The 19,710-nt window shown below is 39.4% G+C and overlaps 1 protein-coding gene across 8 annotated transcripts in view; it reads right to left on the bottom strand.

The window, feature by feature from the left end:
- kiaa1109 (KIAA1109 ortholog) overlaps nt 1-19,710 on the bottom strand; it is a 487,987-nt gene that overhangs the window by 120,888 nt on the left and 347,389 nt on the right. For all 8 annotated transcript variants that reach the window (XM_080193511.1, XM_080193510.1, XM_080193515.1 and 5 more), the window contains 6 exons: nt 17,411-17,579; nt 13,206-13,417; nt 10,023-10,221; nt 7,989-8,048; nt 5,988-6,214; nt 3,549-3,679 (listed from right to left, as the gene is read on the bottom strand). In XM_080193511.1, the coding sequence (XP_080049637.1) occupies nt 3,549-3,679; nt 5,988-6,214; nt 7,989-8,048; nt 10,023-10,221; nt 13,206-13,417; nt 17,411-17,579 (998 nt within the window). The remainder of the gene's footprint in view (nt 1-3,548; nt 3,680-5,987; nt 6,215-7,988; nt 8,049-10,022; nt 10,222-13,205; nt 13,418-17,410; nt 17,580-19,710) is intronic.

Below are 19,710 nucleotides of genomic sequence, written 5' to 3'. Positions count from 1 at the left end.
AGTTAACATTTCAAGTTAATGACCATGCTGGATATTTCCAGAATTTTCTGTTCATATTAATTGATCGGCTGTCAATTCAACTAATGTCATATGACTGCATCTCCAAGAATATATCAAACTAGAATAGGCAGCCCAAACAGTCAATCTGCTGACTGTCAAAGTAATAAATAAGGAGCATTCCCCACCACTCTCTTACCATTCATCTCTGTGCTTTTGCATGTTCCATTAAGATTAGAAAAAAGTTATACACATACTAGTTTTTAAAAGTGAGGATATAAGAATGAGTTTTGAATTGCAATGGAATTTTTTTATAAATTTAAAAACAAACCATCCAATTGTAAACTTTTGCTTCAACACGTATGAATGATAAAATTGTCATAAGGCGATTGAGAGCTTTTGCAATCACTTTTCATTCATATACCCTCATTATGACCATGTGGATTTAGCATGTTACTTTTTGAAATTAGATTTAGCTCTCCAATTTGATAAACTAAAGGATGAAGCACCAAGCAAATTCCAAATAGAACCTGATGAACCTGTTGAAATAAACACATCTTTTTAGTGCAATCACATGACAATTCACCTGATGCTTGATCACATATCACTTGCCCACAATGCACTGCAAGTTATAAGTAAAGAAAACCAGTAAAAACTAATTTAATTCACTGACATGCTCACTTCACCCTGAAGCCCTATTTCAGAGATTTATGGCTCGCTCCTCAATGAGAAGTATCAAAACAGACCATCTCTATAATAAAAAAAACTACATAAGGTAATACCATAGACTCGTCTGAGCTCTCCCTCGCTATGTTTTGCTTCTCCCGCCTTATCCACTTGGTAATCCTCACTATCTCCTGTTTGTTTTGTTTTCTCTCCCTCTTCCCCAGTTTGTTTCTGTTTCTCACTTGCTCTGCTAGTTTTTTCTTTCCCTCTCAGCAGTTTGTTTCCCTCTCTTTCTCTCCTCCACTTTGTGTTGCTCTTTTTCACCCCTCATCCATTATAGGCTTCTTATGGTTAATCTGATAGACTATAATGAAATAGTAATCTGCTTCAGCAAATCAATGCCCTGAAAACTACTGTTGTGCATTTTATGTGTTATTACATAATCATCAGGATGTTTTATTATGTAGGACACACATCAGTCTCATTGGTTAACAGTTAATGCAAGTGTTTAATAGCTGTCCAACTGTTTTTATGATCACAGCATAACTACACACTCACTGAATTGCCAAGTACAGTTTTTTCAAAAAAAACCTTTTAGCAGACAAACCAGGAGGGGGAGAAAAGGGGAACCATTTAACCCCTCCTCACCTGACTATCACTAGGTTTGGCAAAACCTTGGAAGAAGAATCTGAAGTTTGCTATACATGTGGACGTGAAATACGACGTTCGGTTTACTGGTAAATTTCTGATTTTTGTCATTAATAATGGAAAGGGTAGAGGGAGGGTCAGGTATAAAATACTAGTGTAAATGAGGCCAGGATCTGACATTATCAGGCTATACGTTATTAAGAGATCTCACAAGACTGAATCCCATGTTTGGTGAGATTGGTTCTGGGATGTTACTTCTATAACTTTTCTAATTATTTATACCATATTAATGCTAAATCAGAGCCTGTTTGCGTGGAGAAATAATCAAAACTCAACTAAAAAAAATGAACACAAGTTAGGATGGCCCAGTCTCTCTCAGCTTGATGTACCATCTAAACTAAAAGATGGATTGTTTTTACTAAAGTTTAATTAAAGTTGTAGTGAAATTATTTTTGACAGCATGTCAATTGAAATAATGTTATGCAAAGGCGGAATTGTACTTTTACACAAAGTAAAAAGAATATTTCTTCAGGTCAATTCCCTGAATGGGCAGAGGATGATGGAGTAACAGGAATACAGAGTACTGGGCTAATGGTAAATTACTTAGTAGTGTGGCTGAACAGAGAGATCATGATGCCCGTATGCATAGACCCCTGAAAGTTGGCACCCAGGTTGATAGGGTTGTTAAGAAGGTGTACAGTGTGTTAGCTTTTATTGGTAGAGGGATTGAATTTAGGAGCCATGAGGTCACGTTGAGCTGTACAAAACTCTGGTGCGGCCACACTTGGAGTATTGCGTACAGTTCTGGTCGCCGCATTATAGGAAGGATGTGGAAGTATTGGAAAGGGTGCAGAGGAGATTTACCAGGATGTTGCCTGGTATGGTGGGAAGGTCTTATGAGAAAAGGCTGAGGGACTTGAGGCTGTTTTCGTTAGAGAGAAGAAGGTTAAGAGGTGACTTAATAGAGACATATAAGATGATCAGAGGATTAGATAGGATGGACAGTGAGAGCCTTTTTCCTTGAATGGAGATGCGAGCATGAGGGGAATAGCTTTAAATTGAGGGGTGATAGATAAAGGACAGATGTCAGAGGTAGGTTCTTTACTCAGAGTAGCAAGAGCGTGGAATGCACTGCCTGCAAAGTAGTGGATTCGCCAACATTAAGGGCATTTAAATGGTCATTGGATAAACATATGGATGATATTGAATAGTATAGATTAGATGGGCTTTAGATTAGTTTCACAGGTTGGAGCAACATCGAGGGCAGAAGGGCCTGTACTGCGCTGAGATATTCTATGTCCCATGAGTAAGTGCAGCATTGGTTTGAAAATTGTGGACTCACAGCTCCAAGCTTTCATCAATTTAAATGGAGGAAAATAAATGGAGAAGCCTGTGATTTTCCAACCAATAGCACTTGCTACAGAAGCCACAACTGTCTATTAATTAGTCCCTTAATGTAAAACAAAAACAAAAGCTAGTATTGGTCTACAATCATTAGAGTTTGAAATATTTGAAGTTATCTTCCTGTTTCTGTTTCACTCTTGCACAGAAACACATACATGGCTTTTCAACTTAAACAACATATAGCTCAATAAATAAATTCAAAATACTGCAAATGCTAGAAATCTGATAAAAACAGAAACTACTGGAAAAACTCAGCAGGTCTGGCTGCATCTGGGGAGCGAGAAACAAGAGTTAATGTTTTGAGTCATTGGACTCTTCAGCAGAACTGCACTATAAACTTCACCTCATTAAATTTCTGTGATTAGCACTTCCAGCTTTCCTTCAATGAAAAGAATAGATACTGCTGGAAACCAAGAAGAAACATTAGAGCAGCTGGGCAGACTAAATGCTCCTGATACATTGAGAAATTGTGTGCAATGCCAAACCTGCAAGACTTGCCTTTTAATGAACAATGAAGCTTTGCATAAAAATATCAAGTCTAAGTATTCAAGTAAAAACTAAAATGAGGGTATTAAATCATAGTTAAATGGGTAACATTACATTATTGCAAAATATGGCATGTTCATTTTGTTAAATTTGTACCGGACTTTAGAAGCTAATCACTGGAGAAAAAATGGTAAATTACAAAACTCGCAGCAAATAGTTTGAACTATTGTTGGGAATCTGGTAGCCAAATAGTACAATTATATTCATGAGTTTGCATAGATATGATCCTTTCTAAAATGAATGTGAGAATTTTAATGATAGACAGTAAGAGACAGACAGAAACTTACTTGAGATCATCAATAACTTTGGCTTGTTCATTCAATTCCCTGATGTCTACTAAGCGTTTGACAAACTTTCTTCCTCTTGAATCTGTAGCTTGGCTCCCAGCCGTACCCTGTCTTCGATGGTCAGTGGCTTCCTATATAAAAAAAAGTGATTACAAATTTCAACCAGTCAACTAGAGGTTAAGAAAAGTTGAAAATGTTGCTGTTTTTGTTGGCCCCAAGTGATGTATAATTTCACAATAAAACTTATAGCATGCGAAAAGACAAACAATCAAATATTTGATTTTAATAGCTTTACATACAAAGTCTGGTTAACTAAACTGATGAGTGCAACGGATCTAAAGCACAATTCATAATTTTGGAGAACATTTTTTAATTTGGACAAACTGATATGTTTAACTGGTATATACACTATGCCAAAAGCAAGACCAGGATGCGTTTACGTGTAAACAGATAGAATTTGGTGGGTCATGAGTCTCAGGACGAGATGAAGTTTCTGCCAGAATATAGTATTGTCGGTGTCCAGATTAAGACCAAGGAAGTGATTTACAAGTTGTTGCCTAAGTGCAAGTTTCATAGAGACACCATTTATTGCACTTCCAAGTGTATTGTGAATAGTAAGGGAGGGTAATTTGGTTTAGCAATTTCTAGACTTTAATTAGATTAGCAGATTTTAATTTATTCATTACTACAGCTTCCTGGTGACACTACCATGTAAGAAACATATGGTGAATAGTCCCATCTGTTTTTGTTGTAAGTATTCAAAAGTAATGAGTTTCTACAAACATGACTACACTAATCCGATAAGTAGTATGTTCATGACAAAGGATAAGCAATATCCAAGCGGACCATGAAAAGATGCTAACAAACTACAGTACTTATTGTATAATAACACTTAAAATTTTCCATAAGAAAGTTAGCACTGCCTCATGATTACTGCAAAGATTGGGGAGGAAACAGATGATTAAGTGAAGGAAGCAAAAAAACCACAAGATTTTTTTTTACCTAGTCTAAATTATATTAAGACAGCCAGATGCATCAAAGTGCATGGTATCCAAGGAAAACTTATTAAGTTGATTAGGAAACACAAATGATATATTCTATGACAGGCTACAAGAAAGAAATTAATAGAAAAAAATGACTATTGCCAAGGTATTTGGGATAGTAATAAATGTTATTTATTAGTCAATGTCTGACCAGTCAAGAGCTAATCAATTACCTTCTGTGGAATACCCAAATCATTATGGAAAGAAAGGTCATGTGATTGAAATCACTATTTTAAAACATCTTTTATTACAACACTCTGTTTGCTTTTGGAGCAGTCTAGAGAAGGCAGCAACAAAGCTACATGCCTCTCTCTACTAAAGTCAACTTGCTTGATTATATCATACCACGGACAACAGACAGAGAAATTCTAAAGAAGACTTCAAATTCCGAAGATGTGTTTCCAGGAAAAGACCAGGGACTACTGTTTAAAGAATTAATTCAGCCACAAACAGCAGCCAAGGACTCAAACAGTGAATTCTCTATTAACTTGCCTTTTAGTGTTCAATCTTCATTTGGCCCAAGTTAATTTCCTCTACTTTGTAACTTAAAATTTTGTACGCGTTGCTATTGTTGGAATGTGTGTTTATCTTCCTAAATATTTTAATGTCTTTTCCTGGGTGGATTTTGAGCACAATAAAAAATAAATATTTTGTGTTTAAACTCAAAAAAGCTTTTTGGACTGAGTTCCTTACAACCAGCAAGTAAATAATTAAGTACAAATACAGTACATTATTTGATACCTTATAAATGAAAAAAACCCTGTTCATAGAATCCCTAAAGTGCAGAATAGGCCATTCAGCCCATGAAGTCTACACTGACTCTCTGACAAGAAGGTCTTATCCAGGCCTTTTGCCCATAACCCCACATATTTTCCATGGCTAATGCATCTAACCTACACATCCAGGGATACTAAGGGAAAATCTAGCATGGCCTAGAGCTAACCTGCTTATCTTTGGACTGTGGAAGGAATATGCAAACTTCACACAGTCACCCAAGGCCAGATTTGAATTCAGGTCCCTGGGGTTGTGAGGCACAGTAAGAAGTCTCACAACACCAGGTTAAAGTCCAATCGGTTTATTTGGTAGCAAATGTCACTAGCTTTCGAGCCTCTGACCCTTCGTCAGGTAAATGGAGAGTTCAGATCACAAACAGGGGATGTAAAGACACATGCTCAGTTTACAGAATACTGATTAAGTGTTTTAAGAGGCACCATGCCGCCAACATGAGGAGTAGGAAAAACGGTGATTCCATTGTATCCATCCTTACCTAATTGTAACACCATAATAATTTATTTTTTTATTGAAAGGTTCATTAGCTATAAACCTGCAAACCAACAAAAACTGTTGAATTAAATATTTAAATAGTCTCAATTATAAAATGGTTTGAGTCACTTACAGTCATGACAGTGGGGGACATGCTGTCAGTTTCATCCTCATCTGTTAAGTCAACCGCATTGATAGAATTCAGGTCAGCTATGTCATCAGCTTCTTCTTCACCTGTCAAAGTTGTCATTGTGTTACCCAAGGCATTAAGCCTTTTACCTATGTTGGGATCCATATGCACATCAATACCACACATTTTCCATAAAACGTTCAGTGTCCAGGTTCCTGCGCTACTGCTGTCTGGAAAAGAAAATATAACATTTTATTTGAATGTCAAAGAAGCACTATTTTGAAGTAGATTTTCTTCAAACAGAGTTTGAAGTTTAACATTATAAGTTTTCATTTCTCTGCAATTATACAGGCAAAGTAATAATTAATTCAGATACATAGGACTCCTTTCTGGTTTGCTATTTTCTAGATCCTGGTTTCATTTGTTAACATATTAATTATGGATAATATTCAAGGGCATCATTCAAAATTAAAATATGGTATTGAATACATTTATTGCTTATAGCATTAATAGAACTATGCATTTGGATTTCCCATCCTTAGCATGATTTCTTGTAGCCCAATACATTTAACAGTCATCACATTTGGCTAAATGGCTAATTGAATTTTTGATTCTTAAAATTAAAAATGAGTAATGAGTACCATTATTGGGCATGATGTATTAATACCCATGGTCATACAGTATATTACATGCGCACTTCAAAATCTTTGTACTTTTATTGGTAAAATGACAAGACAAAAATACTTCTTTTATTGATTTGTGCTTTCTTTTTTGTTATTTACTAGGTTTCTGATAAAATGATAAGCAACACTGGGGAATATACTAGAATTCAGCACCATGGAAACACAATGAATATTGTACAGAGAGGGAAAGGCACTGAGGACAGCCTAACAATCAGAATATCTGCTGTAGAAAAGCAAAAAGAATACACTAATCCAATAAGTAGCATGTTCATGACAAAGGATAAGCAATATCCAAGCAGGCCTTGAAAAGATAACAGGATTGGATCTAACATCAGTATTAATACTGAAAGTCAACATTCTCAGCAATCATTCCAGTGAAGACACAGCACTGGATTCAACTGCTGGATTCAACACTGGATTCAACATCAAGCTGCCCTTAGACGTGCCTATGTCAGTATGCCTTTCCATTTCACTGCGCAAGTCTCCATCTTTCATCCCTCAATTCAGAGTTCCCTATTCCTATTTCAGAGCCACTCAAAGTAACAACATTGCAATTCATAACTTTCCAGTCACCTCCCAACTCCACTCTGTTGATACTTGGTTGTGGTCGGGGGGTGGGGGGTAAACAAATGTTAAGAAAGGTCAGGGGCATGCCATGGTGTGGAAGTTAATGGGATGATTGCCATGTTTATAATCTCAGCAAAAAATAGTGATCTCTCAAGGCTGCTCAAAGCAGCAACTGGGGACCTCTGTCACATTTTATAAGAGTACTGGTGATAAGAAATGGGGTGGGGAGGTGGATTGGAAATCCAATGCCTAGTGCAGTTCATTTTCAGAGATATACCTGTTTCTTTGTCTCTAAGGGTAATGGACAAAGAGATTCCCATCCCACAAAAGTCTTTCTTTTCACCAGTTTCCACTTCATATTTGCTCATGGATGTCGTCTTTTAAGTTGCAAATGGACTTGGTGCATGAAAGTTCTGCCAAATTCTGCAGTTTGCAATATGCAAAGGTTTCACAGTGTATCTATTACAATGCAAGTTACATGGGACTATCAAAATGTGTCCCGTTCATTGCAGGTAGTGTTTTTGGGTGTGCCAATTCGTACAGGTTTCACTCTATGCTCCAATGCATTACTAGTATTAATGGTTAGTGTTAAATCCACAGCATGTTCTTGATTTTGGTGCAAGTCACATTAATTTATTATTGCTTCACTTATCATAGCGCATAAGCACCCGTCATCAGCACTTCTTGATCAAAATTTCTGATAGTAACGAGCCAGGTGCTGATATGGATACTATTTAATGAGAATGTAAATTACCTGCTGCAGCCTGCCCAGTAGTCCGTGAACATACTTCATATGTCCCATCTGGTACAACACCTGTTAGAAATATCAAAATGAATTTAATTCATAGATGTTCAAAGAGTCCCTACAGTGCAGAAGGAGGCCATTTGGCTCATCGCGTTTGCACTGACTCTCCAAAACGGCTTTTTACCCAGACCCACCCCCTGCCCATTTATAAAAGGGTAATCCCCCTAATCAACACATCTTTAGGCATTAAGGGGCAATTAAGCATGGCCAATCCACCCAACCTGCACATTTTTGGACTGTGGGAGGAAACCAGGAAACCTGGAGGAGACCATGGAGACATAGGGAAAACATGCCAACACCACACAGCCAGTCACCCAATGCTGGAATTGAACCCGTGTGTCCCTGGTGCTGTGCAGCAACTGTGCAGATCATTGTGCCACCATTTTCGTGGCAATTGCTCTATCATGAGGAGATGATATTTTCCACGTCTGTTGGATTACTATATAGAGAATTCTCAGTGACAATAAAATATGTTTTAAAAAAATGCTTCTTACTCAATCAGAGCCATAGTAGAAATTTGAAGAAAAGACATCCTAGCCTTTCACCTGAATGAAAAAGTGTGGTTGTAGAAACAAATTGTGTGCAACACGGTCACGGCAGAGAGTTCAATAATTGGAATTAAACTGTAAACATGCATGTTGGGTCAACAACCTGCAGTTAGTTTATTTACTAGTGTCACTAGCAGGCTTACATCAACACTGCATTGAAATTACTGTGAAAAGCCCAAGTTAAATAATAAATGTAAAAGAAAAAAAATTGAAATAGCTGGGCTCTTCTCTTGAGAATACAGGAACAATAACCTGATAGAGATTTCTAAAAATATGAAGGGGTTTGATAGATGAGATGCATCTATCAAAATGAGAAAAATGAGATTCTATTTGTTGGAGAGTTCAAAATTAGAGGCCATAAATATAATATGATTCCAAAACTGGCACCGCTGTCAAATCAAGATTACACACTGACAGAAATCTGGCAGGTGATTCCCCCATTTGGGGGGAGTGGGGGGGTGGGTGGCGGAGAACAATGCTGGAAACTGGCAAGACTAGCAGGTAAGTAATTTTAATGTTATTTAAATGTAATTATCAGGCCCCAGACTGAATTCTCTGGGCCCAAAAGTATCTCCCACCCCACCAGTACAATTTCACTCTGGTGGGTTTTAGAGTAGCTCCCCACTTTCAAGGAACTAGCTGAAGACTCCACTGGAGTGAAGGGGGAGCAGTTGGGGCCCCCCAGGGGGTGAGGTGGTGGATAAGTGGTGCCCCCTGGGTATGGGCATCCTGGCACTGCCCAAGGGGCAAAGTGTCCATGTGCCAGGGCACAATTGGTGGGGGCGGGGGGGGTTCCCGCTGCCACTTGACAGACAGGGTCGGATGGGGCCAAAGGGAGGCCAGCAGATTGGGTCTGACCTGGGAATGGTCGTGAGGTCTGCGATCGGGGTGTGTGTGTGTGTGTGTGTGTGTGTGTGTGTGTGTGTGTGTGTGTGTTGGGGGGACAGGGGGGCAGCATGCTGGGATCCCAGGCTGGCCAGCAAACTGCAGACTGACACAGTTCAGGTCCACTGACATGTGCAGAGGCCCGGAACTGTCAGACTCTGGCATGAATAGGCCCCACCCCCAAGCTTTTAATAAAATTCATTCTGATCTCTGCAGTGCACAGAGTGTGGGAGATTCAAGTCTGAACTTCCACTGAAAAAGTAATGATTTACACCAGTTTTCCTGTGAATTCAGCACTTAGAACATTTTTGGGACAATCGCCCCCCATATCTGCATACATCCAACACACACTCCCAGCACAAATGCGGGCCAAAATAGCTTTCTGCATGGTTTGCACTGAAAGTGCACCCATAGCAGCAAATTACCAGTGCCACACAACCAAATATTGCAGTCCACTTATCCACTTTTATATGGATTGCAGTCTGAGGTGGTGGAGGGTGGTGTAGAGAACAAGGGAGAAATATATTGAGAGAATAAGTAGAAAACTCACAGGCATTCATTACTATATCTCCCTGCAGTTCTGGTTTCCAGTCATCCCAACTAGTTTCAAATCCATCAGCAAATCGTATACAGAAATTTTTAAAATGGCCTTTGCTGACTAGCGATTCAGATGAGCAAGCGGTGATCAAAGTGCTCTCAATGGTAAGAACCATAGCCGACCCAGGATCAAAATCAATACTGTGGTTAGCCTGCCAAGGACAAATCAAAATTCACTGTTAAAAATACTATTGGCATAATCCGACAACAACTTACTTTTATATTGTGTTTTCACATAATGAAGTATCCAAAGGCTTCACAGGAGCAGTAGAAAACAAAGCATGACACCAAACAACACTAGGATACCTTAGGTCAGGTGACCAAAAGCCTGGAAAAAAGTTACATTTTAAGAAAGCGAGGTAGAGAAGCAGACAAGTTTAGTAAATACCAGAGCTTGGGGAAAAGGCAACTGAAAGCTAGGCCACCAATGCTGGAGATGCACTACAGGCCAGCATTGAAGGATTACAGATATTTTGAAGGGTTGTCCAGCTGGAGGAGTTTACGGACATGGAAAGGGCAAAAGCATGAGGGATTTGAAACAACGATGAAAATTTTAAAATTGGGACATTGTTTGATGGGGAATCAATGTACATCAGTGAGCACAGCGAAATTAGGAGGACAGGATCTTCTAAAAGTTAAGACAGAAGCAGCTGCGTTTTGGATGACCTCAGATTTACAGGGAGAATAATATGGGAGGCCAGCTAGGGATGCATGGAATAGTCCTTGTGCATGAGTCGCAAAAACCCAGCTTGCAGGTGCAGCAGGTGGTCAGGAAGGCGAATGGGATGCTGGCCTTCATAGCGAAGGGGATTGAATATAAAAGTAGGGAGGTCTTGCTGCAGCTGTATAGGGCATTGGTGAGGCCGCAACTGGAGTACTGTGTGCATTTTTGGGCGCCGCACCTGCACAAAGATATTTTGGCCTTGGAGGGAGTGCAGAGGAGGTTTACTAGGCTGATGCCGGAGTTGAGGGGGTTGAGCTATGAGGAGAGGCTGAATAAACTGGGCTTGTACTCGTTAGAGTTTAGAAGAATGAGAGGAGATCTCATTGAGACGTATAAGATGATGAATGGGATGGATAGGATAGAGGTGGAAAGACTCTTCCCGCTCAAAAAAGACAATAGGACTAAGGGGCACAGCCTCAAGATAAAAGGGGGACGGTTTAGAACGGAGTTGAGGAGGAACTTCTTCACTCAAAGGGTGGTGAATCTCTGGAATTCTCTGCCCGTTGAAGTGGTGGAGGCTGCCTCGCTAAATATTTTTAAGACGCGGGTTGATGGGTTTTTGATAGGAGAGGGGATTAAGGGTTATGGGGAGAGGGCGGGAAAGTGGAACTGAGCAGCGACAGATCAGCCATGATCTTATTGAATGGCGGGGCAGGCTCGAAGGGCTGGATGGCCTACTCCTGCTCCTATTTCTTATGTTCTTATTGAGTCTTAAGGTGATGGAAGCATGAATGAGTGTTTCAGCAGCAGATGAGCTGCAACAGGGGCGAAGTTGGATGATGTACAAGGATGAAAATTGGCAGACTGAGTGATGGCATGAATATGACATCAGAAGATCATCTCGAAAACAATGTGAACTATGAACGGACTGGTTGGGATGTTACCAGTAGATAGGGGGCAGAGTTTGAAGTAAGACACTGCAAACAATGGCTTCTGACTTCCTAATGTTAGAGTAAAAAGTATTTTAATTATTTCAAGTTTTATATGCTTTGTCATTCATTAAAACATTTTTTTTAACCAGAAATCAGCCAGGAATCAGTGACTACTTCTATTCAGAACAAATTATTTTAATGAAGATGGAAAATTTTTGTCTTTAATGATGGATAGAAGAATGACAAATAATGTGTTAAATCTAATAAATTTCAAAAATTTTTTTAGGGTTTAGTTTTCAAAAAGTTAAGGTGACAATAGTATCAACATTGTATTATGCATATTGTTTTTAGGTTTATAACAAAAATGACAAGTAATTTTTTCCACACTTAATCACAACAGGTTTTCAGTCTAAACTGGGTCAGTTTGAGCTACTAACTATTTTGTTATTCAATGTTAGCGTTTACTGCACATAATATTAATAGTTGCTTTCAAATATGGTTAAAATAATATTTAGTGTTATGTAATGTACTCGTTTATTTGTGCTTTCTTTTACCATTAACTACTCCTGGATCTCCTATGGTACTGTTCTCAGTGAGGCTCAAAACCAAATTAAAGAGTTAAGCACAGAAGAGGAGTGGAGCAATTGATTAGGAAATGTAACACGGAGGATGAGAGAGCTGGAACAAGATGGAATAGTGCACAAGATCCAGTTTGAAGTCAAGGTGCACTGTGATCACTTTCTTATTATTTGGCAAGTTACAGCAGTAAAGTCTGAGACTTGAAGGCAAATATGTAACCTGGTGAGATTGACTGGATTCATTCTATAACTGAATTTTATAACTATAACATGATTGCACTCTCAGTATTTATTGTGATCCAATGTCTGCTTTCTGGTTGAGGCCCTTCATTCAAGTTAATTGGCAGCTGATAGTGACAACAGTGAAAAGCACCAAGTCTCTTGCACGTGAAAGACAAGAAAGGTCTTTGAAGGAAAATACTGTGACATTTTCAAGTGTGACATTTGAGATGTGATAAATTTATATAAGTTTCAAGACATTTCCTCCCAACATATGATGGAAAGTAAAATAGGGACTGGGGAAGAGCTACAATTTGATGGTTCACAAATGTTCACATTCCAATTTTTACAAAGTACTGGAGAATCCCATGGTGACCAAGATATTAAGGCCAGAGACTAACTGAATCATAAAAACCAGTGAAGTTCCAAGTTTGAGTTCTGTTCTTTGAGTGATCTATTTCAGCCAGAGCAAGACTTAGGCTTAAGTAGAATCAAAATCCCTTAGTTAGAGAGAGCAAAATTGCTGAAAAGAATGGCCGTTTGGCCGAGAGTAAAGAGTGACTTTGGCCCCAAAGAATGGTGCCTCAATAAGGAATCAATGCTCAGGGAATAAAATAATGCAAATAGCAAGAAAAACATAATTTAATTAAAGATGGCAAGCAGTTGAACATTATTAATGTCGCATTGCAAATTCAATGTAGCTAACTGATAATTGTTTTTCCAGTTGTGCATTAATATGGTACCTGTATAGTGCTAGTGATAGGTAAGCAGATACCCAAATCATTCACAGTCAGCTGCAAAAACAGTGTGCCGAACGCTTGAGCTGAGGTTTGCTGAATTCCAGGCAGTTTGTCAACTACTTCTTTTGTAGCCACATGAATATCCTTGTGTAGTGCCATTCGCTGTTCATTCCAGTTATCATAAGCAGCTTTGTAGTTCAGCCAGAAAAGGACAGCTTCAAAAATTGAATATTATGAATTGGTGAATTATAATCAAGTAAAAAACCCATGTAAATCAGGTTTGTTTTTGTCACTTTTATTTTGACTTTTCAATCCTCCACAAAGAGTTTGGCATGACAAATAGTTAACTCAGTGGCAACATGATGTATGAAACCAACAATCAGTGTTATAGCTTTATGGTGCTGATCTTAATTTAAGATGTAGACGAATGAGGCATGCACACCTTACTTTTTACTTTATATCACAAGCTAACTGCAAAACTTTCTCTCTCAAAAAGTGGCAATCAAAATATTCTCTTGGATTAAAGGATACCATCATTAGTTCAAATTCCAAATTTAAGGACATAAGAAATAGGAGCAGGGGGAGGCCATCTAGCCCTTCGAGCCTGCCCTGCCATCCAATAAGATCATGGCTGATCCGAAGTGGATCAGTTCCACTTTCCCGCTTTCTCCCCATAACCCTTAATTCCCTTGTCTATCAGAAATCTATCTACCTGTGACTTAAATATATTCAGCGAGGTAGCCTCCACCACTTCAATGGGCAGAGAATTCCAGAGATTCACCACCTTTGAGTGAAGAAGTTCCTCCTCAATTCCGATCTAAACTGCTCCCCCCCTTATTTTGAGGCTGTGTCTTCTAGTTCTGCTATCCTTTCTAGGTGGGAAGAATCTTTCTACCTCTACCCTATCTATCCCCTTCATTATCTTGTATGTCTCTATAAGATCCCCCCTCAGCCTTCTAAACTCCAACAAGTACAGGCCCAGTCTATTCAATCTTTCTTCATAGGCTAGCCCCCTCATCTCTGGTATCAGCCTGGTGAACCTTCTCTGTCCTCCCCCCAAGGCCAACATATCCTTTTGCAAATGCGGTGACCAAAACTGCACACAGTACTCCAGTTGCAGCCTCACCAGTGCCCTGTACAGTTGCAGCAAGACCTCCCTGCTTTTATATTCTATCCCCCTTGCTATAAAGGCCAACATTCCATTCGCCTTCTTGATCACCTGCTGCACTTGCAGACTGGGTTTTTGCGATTCGTGCACAAGGACCCCCAGGTCCCTCTGCACTGTAGCATGCTGCAGCTTTTCACCCTTTAAGTAATAATCCCTCCTACTATTATTTCTACCAAAGTGAATAACTTCACATTTGCTAACGTTATGCCCCATCTGCCAGGTCCTCGCCCACTCACTCAGCCTATCCAGATCTCACTACAGACTTTCCACGCCTTCCATGCAATTTGCTTTTCCACTCATCTTCGTATCATCAGCAAATTTTGTTATCCTACACTCAGCCCCCTCCTCCAGATTGTCTATGTATATGGTAAACAGTTCAGACCCCAGCACCAATCCCTGCGGCACTCCACTAGTCACCAACTGCCAACCAGAGAAGCACCCATTGATTCCAACTCTCTGCTTCCTGTTAGATAACCAATCCTCAATCCACGCTAACACCTTACCCCCAACTCCGTGCACCCTAACCTTTTGCAGCAACCTTTTGTGAGGCACCTTATCAAACACCTTCTGGAAATCTAAAAACACTACATCTACCAGTTCCCTTCTGTCTACTGCACTAGTCGCATCCTCATAGAAATCCAATAAATTCGTTAAACACAATTTCCCCTTCACGAATCCGTGCTGCATCTGCTTGATCAAACCGTTCTTTTCTAGGTGTCTTGCTACTTCTTCTTTGATAACGGATTCTAGCATTTTTCCAACTACGGACATTAAGCAAACCAGCCTATAATTCCCTGCCTTTTGCCTGCTGCCCTTTTTAAACAGTGGCGTAACATTAGCCGTTTTCCAATCTTCTGGCACTTCCCCAGAGTCCAGCGACTTTTGATAAATAATTACTAAGGCATCCGCTATCACCTCTGCCATTTCTTTCAGAACCCTGGGATGCATTCCATCCAGTCCCGGGGACTTGCCTACCGTCAGTCCCGTTAGTCTATCAAGCACAAACTCTCTAGTGACAGTAATTGCATTAAGGACCTCATCTCCTACCATCCTTCCATCTTTAATATTCGGCAAGCTACCTGTGTCCTCCTCTGCGAAGACCAACACAAAAATTTATTTAAAGCCTCAGCCATTTCCTCGTTACCCACCGCTATCCATCCTCCAAGGGTCCAACATTCACTCTAGCCAGTCTCCTCTTCTTTATACATTTGCAAAAACTTTTACTATCATTTTTTATATTTAGAGATAGTTTAGCTTCATACTCTATCTTTCCTTTCTTTATCACTTTCTTAGTCATTCTTTGTTGTTGAATTGGCCATTCCCATACCTGCCTTACTTTAAACAAACATGTACAGAATCCAGTGCGCAGTAGTGGACATTTGGTTGAAAGGTTGATTTGCATCTCTAAAACATGGTTTCGCTCTGAATGAATTGATCACGTATTGTTTTATATCAACAACCATTATCAAACAGGCGCCGGGGTATGACTGCTCAAGGATTTTCACAGTAAATTCATTGCATTGTTAATGTAAGCCTACTTGTAAGATTAGTAAGTAAAATTAAACTTAGTAACTAAGGGCCATGGAACGCACAATGTGTTATCAGGGTCATTTACTTACAATGATTGAAATTGGTCACTTTTTTCATATTAAATACTACACAATTTTTCAATTTGAATTTTGGGAATCAAATTCCGCAACTCATCAGCTTTCCAACACATGTGTAAATATATTATTTATTATTAAATGTTCCTTTGCTTATGCACACTACTTTTTCCAGAGAATTGTTATGGTGCAGAAGATGGCCATTAGGTCATTGTGTTGGCACCAACTCTTCAAATGAGCATTATGGCTTAGTGCCATTCCCCTGCTATTTCCCCATCACTCCGTGCATTGTTTCTATTCAAAAAATTATCTAATTCCCTCGAGTGCCTTAATTAAACCTGCCTCCATAACACTTCCAGGTACTGCATTCCAGACCCAAACCACTTGTCATTTGAAAAAATATTTTCTCACATCACATTTGCTTCTTTTGCAAATCACTTTAATTCTGCGTCCTTTGATTTGCGATCATTTTACATGCAGGAGCAGTTTCTCCCGACCCACTCAGTCCAGCCCCTCGTGATGTTGAAAACCTCGATGAAAATCTCTTTTTAGCTTTCTCCTTACCAAGGAGAATTGCAACCTCTCCAATCTGTCCTCATAATTGAAATTTCTCATCCCTGGAACTATTCTTGTAAACCTCTTCTGCACTGTCTCCAAGGCATTCACATACATCCTACAACTCGGCACCTAGAACAGTATACAGTACTGCAATTGAAGTCTAACTAGTGTCTTGTACAAGCTCAGCACAATCTCCATGCTCTTGTATATCACATCCCTATTAATAAAGGCCAGGATACTGTATACTTTATTAAATGTTCTTTCCCACTGTCCTGCTACCTTCAATAATCTATCCAGGTCCCTTTGCTCTTTCTCCTGCTTAAGAATTGTATCTTTTTATATTGTCTGTCCATGTTCTTCCTAACAAAATGTATCATCTCACATTTCTAAGGCTTTTTAAAGCCTTGAGTGCACAGCAAGTTGGTTAAGTGCTGAGATTCAACAGCACTTACAATTGGGATTGAGGTAATGAGATTCAGCAACACTGAGGAGGCAGGGGGATTTAGTAGCAGAGGGGGTAAATTATATGATTTCGCTGACTGGCAGCATTCATCTTGCTGATTGGCCCAGCAATATTATAGGGTACGATACTCCATGTTGTAGCTGCTGTAAAGGAGAATATCATTTTCAGGAATAATTGGGAGGTGGAGGGGCAGCACAGAGTCTAATTACACTAGGTTGGCTACAGATTGTGATACATGGTTTGCAAGAATACGAGGCCAGAAGTTGCAGTTTGCTGACACTGGATAGAGAACTCCTGGGACTGAAAGCACCAGCTGAAGAGGTTTGAGAATAGTGGTCAGAACTCCAATCTACTGAAATCCTCAGATAATGCAGTTGATGCATCTCTACGTCAACTGACAGTTAGAAAAGCATACCTCTGTCAAAGGCCACAGGTTGTGCATATATTATTGGTCGACTAAGTGTGATGAGAACAGCTTCTCTATCAAAAGCGCCACTGATCTCTTCTTGAAGTGCATTCCTCAATCCAATCCGTGTTTTGAAATATGCTACTTGATGAAAGTCTGAACCAGCTTCTTCATAGACCTGAAGTTGAAACACAAAAAAAGGAGTAAGATATTTTTAAAAGTTAATGCTACGGTGAAAAATTTAAACAGAGGACAAACTGGTAAGAGCAACCCCCATGGGCAATGATGAAATTAGAGAAACTAGAGAAGATAGCTGGGTGTCAAAGCGTAACAGCGGCAAAAGCAAGAAATAACAAGGGAATGTGATAAACAAACCCTCCAAATCTTTGCCCACAAGGAATAAAAATTAAATTTAGGGTCAACAGTTTTACATCAGCCAAGCAAAGTATGATATTACAGATATCATGGAAGTTTCATTAGTACCAAAATTAATGAAGAATCAATTTAGAAATATACGTTGATTAGTTGATAGAAGTGATAAATGGTAGCTTTTAATTGAAAAGAAATTGAGATGAGAGGAACATGAAACATATAAATTAGATCAAGTATAAATATATCGATCACAGTGGGTTTCGTCAAGGGAAAAAAGTTAGCATATTTTTTTTTTAGCTCATTCATATTTGCAACAGGACAATTTATCATCTACCATGGTGGATTTGAGCCTGACATGCCAGGGCATTGTTCTAAGTTTGTGGATTACCAGTTCTGTGACCTTGTACTGCAAAACCACAAGAGAACCCAAATTTTTCAACTCAACCAAGCCTGACAGCACGATTTTATTGAAAACATCTACCACGACTGGATTTGAGCCAGGAACCCAGAATGTTGTCCTCTATTTGTGAATTAACAGTCAGCATCCTAAATTACTAGGTCACAGGACACTAGTTTAATAGGAGAGACTAAATATGGAACCTTACACTCAATTGGAGGCAATAAACCAATTAGCATAGGTGATGCGTGCTACAGAAGATCTTATGGGTGGTACATACTGCAGTCATGTTGTGCTAGTGAAAGGAGTGAACATGCAAGGTTGTGTTGGGGTGACCATCAAATGGTTGTTTTCACCTGGACGATGACCACATTTTGAGCATTATGAACCTGCATTCATCCAAGCAAGTGGAGATTATTCTATCACATTCATAATTTGTGGTTTGAAGGTGGCAGCAAAACTGTGTGGAATCATGAGGTGCAAAATACCCAGCCTCTGACCTCTCTTATAGCCAGTGTTTTGTGATTCTTAGATCAATGGTGGATCTCAGAATGTTAGTGGTGGGGAAATCCACAATGGAAATGCCTCAAAGGGAGGTGCTTATAGATTTCACAAATGCATGTCTCTCTATTATTTTCCTCAGTTTTCTCTCCTTGTCTTACCTAATTTCCAGAAAGATCCACCTCCTCTGATTGAGTTTTGTTGCAGTTGTGGTACAAGCTAGCAAAACAGACATTCTGAATTCAAATCATACTTTGGCAAATTTTGAAACTGATCTCAATAATTCTGATCATTTGAGGGCTGTCAGGCTCAAAGTGCTGAATGGCCACTCCTGTTCTTATTTCTTAGCAGCAACAAATAAATAAAACATCAACATAAATGGAACTGGCATTACCTGAGGGCACTGTCCCTCTACCCTGACCACCCATGGGTCTTAAATGGCTTCTACCGAGGCCATCACGTCAGGTGATTAAGGTTCTTCACCGGCAAGGTTGTTAAGGTAACCGAGCAAGGACAATTCAGTCCCAGGCTCAATGCCAGTATTACTAGCATAAGGACACTTCATCTGAATGCGCGTAGCATTCAAAACAAGATAAATGAGTTGACGTCACAAATAATTGCAAACGAGTATGATTTGGTGGCCATTACAGAAGCATGGTTGAAGGATAGTCACAACTGGGAGTTAAATATCCAGGGATATCAGACTGTTCAGAGGGACCTGAAGCTAAGAGAGGTGGTGTAGCTCTGATATTTAAGGACGACATCAGGGTGGTAGTGAGAGATGATACAGATTCTATGGGAAAAAAAAGGTTGAATCCATTTGGGTGGAAATTAGAAATAGTAAGAGGAAAAGTCACTGATAGACACAGTCTGTAGGCCACCAAATAATGACATCATGGTAGGGCGAGAAATAAACATAACAATAACTGGCATGCAAAAATGATACAACAATTATCTTGGGGGATTTTAATCTACATTTCAATTGGTCAAACCAAGTCAGTCAAGGCAGCCTTGAGGAGGAGTTCACAGAACGTATCGC

The sequence above is a fragment of the Carcharhinus amblyrhynchos genome, chromosome 1 (genome assembly GCF_965287045.1).
Source record: "Carcharhinus amblyrhynchos chromosome 1, sCarAmb.v2.hapA, whole genome shotgun sequence".
Classification (NCBI taxonomy): Eukaryota; Metazoa; Chordata; class Chondrichthyes; order Carcharhiniformes; family Carcharhinidae; genus Carcharhinus; species Carcharhinus amblyrhynchos.
Note: the sequence above shows the minus strand (reverse complement) of the source record. Positions and strands in the feature narration are given on the sequence as shown.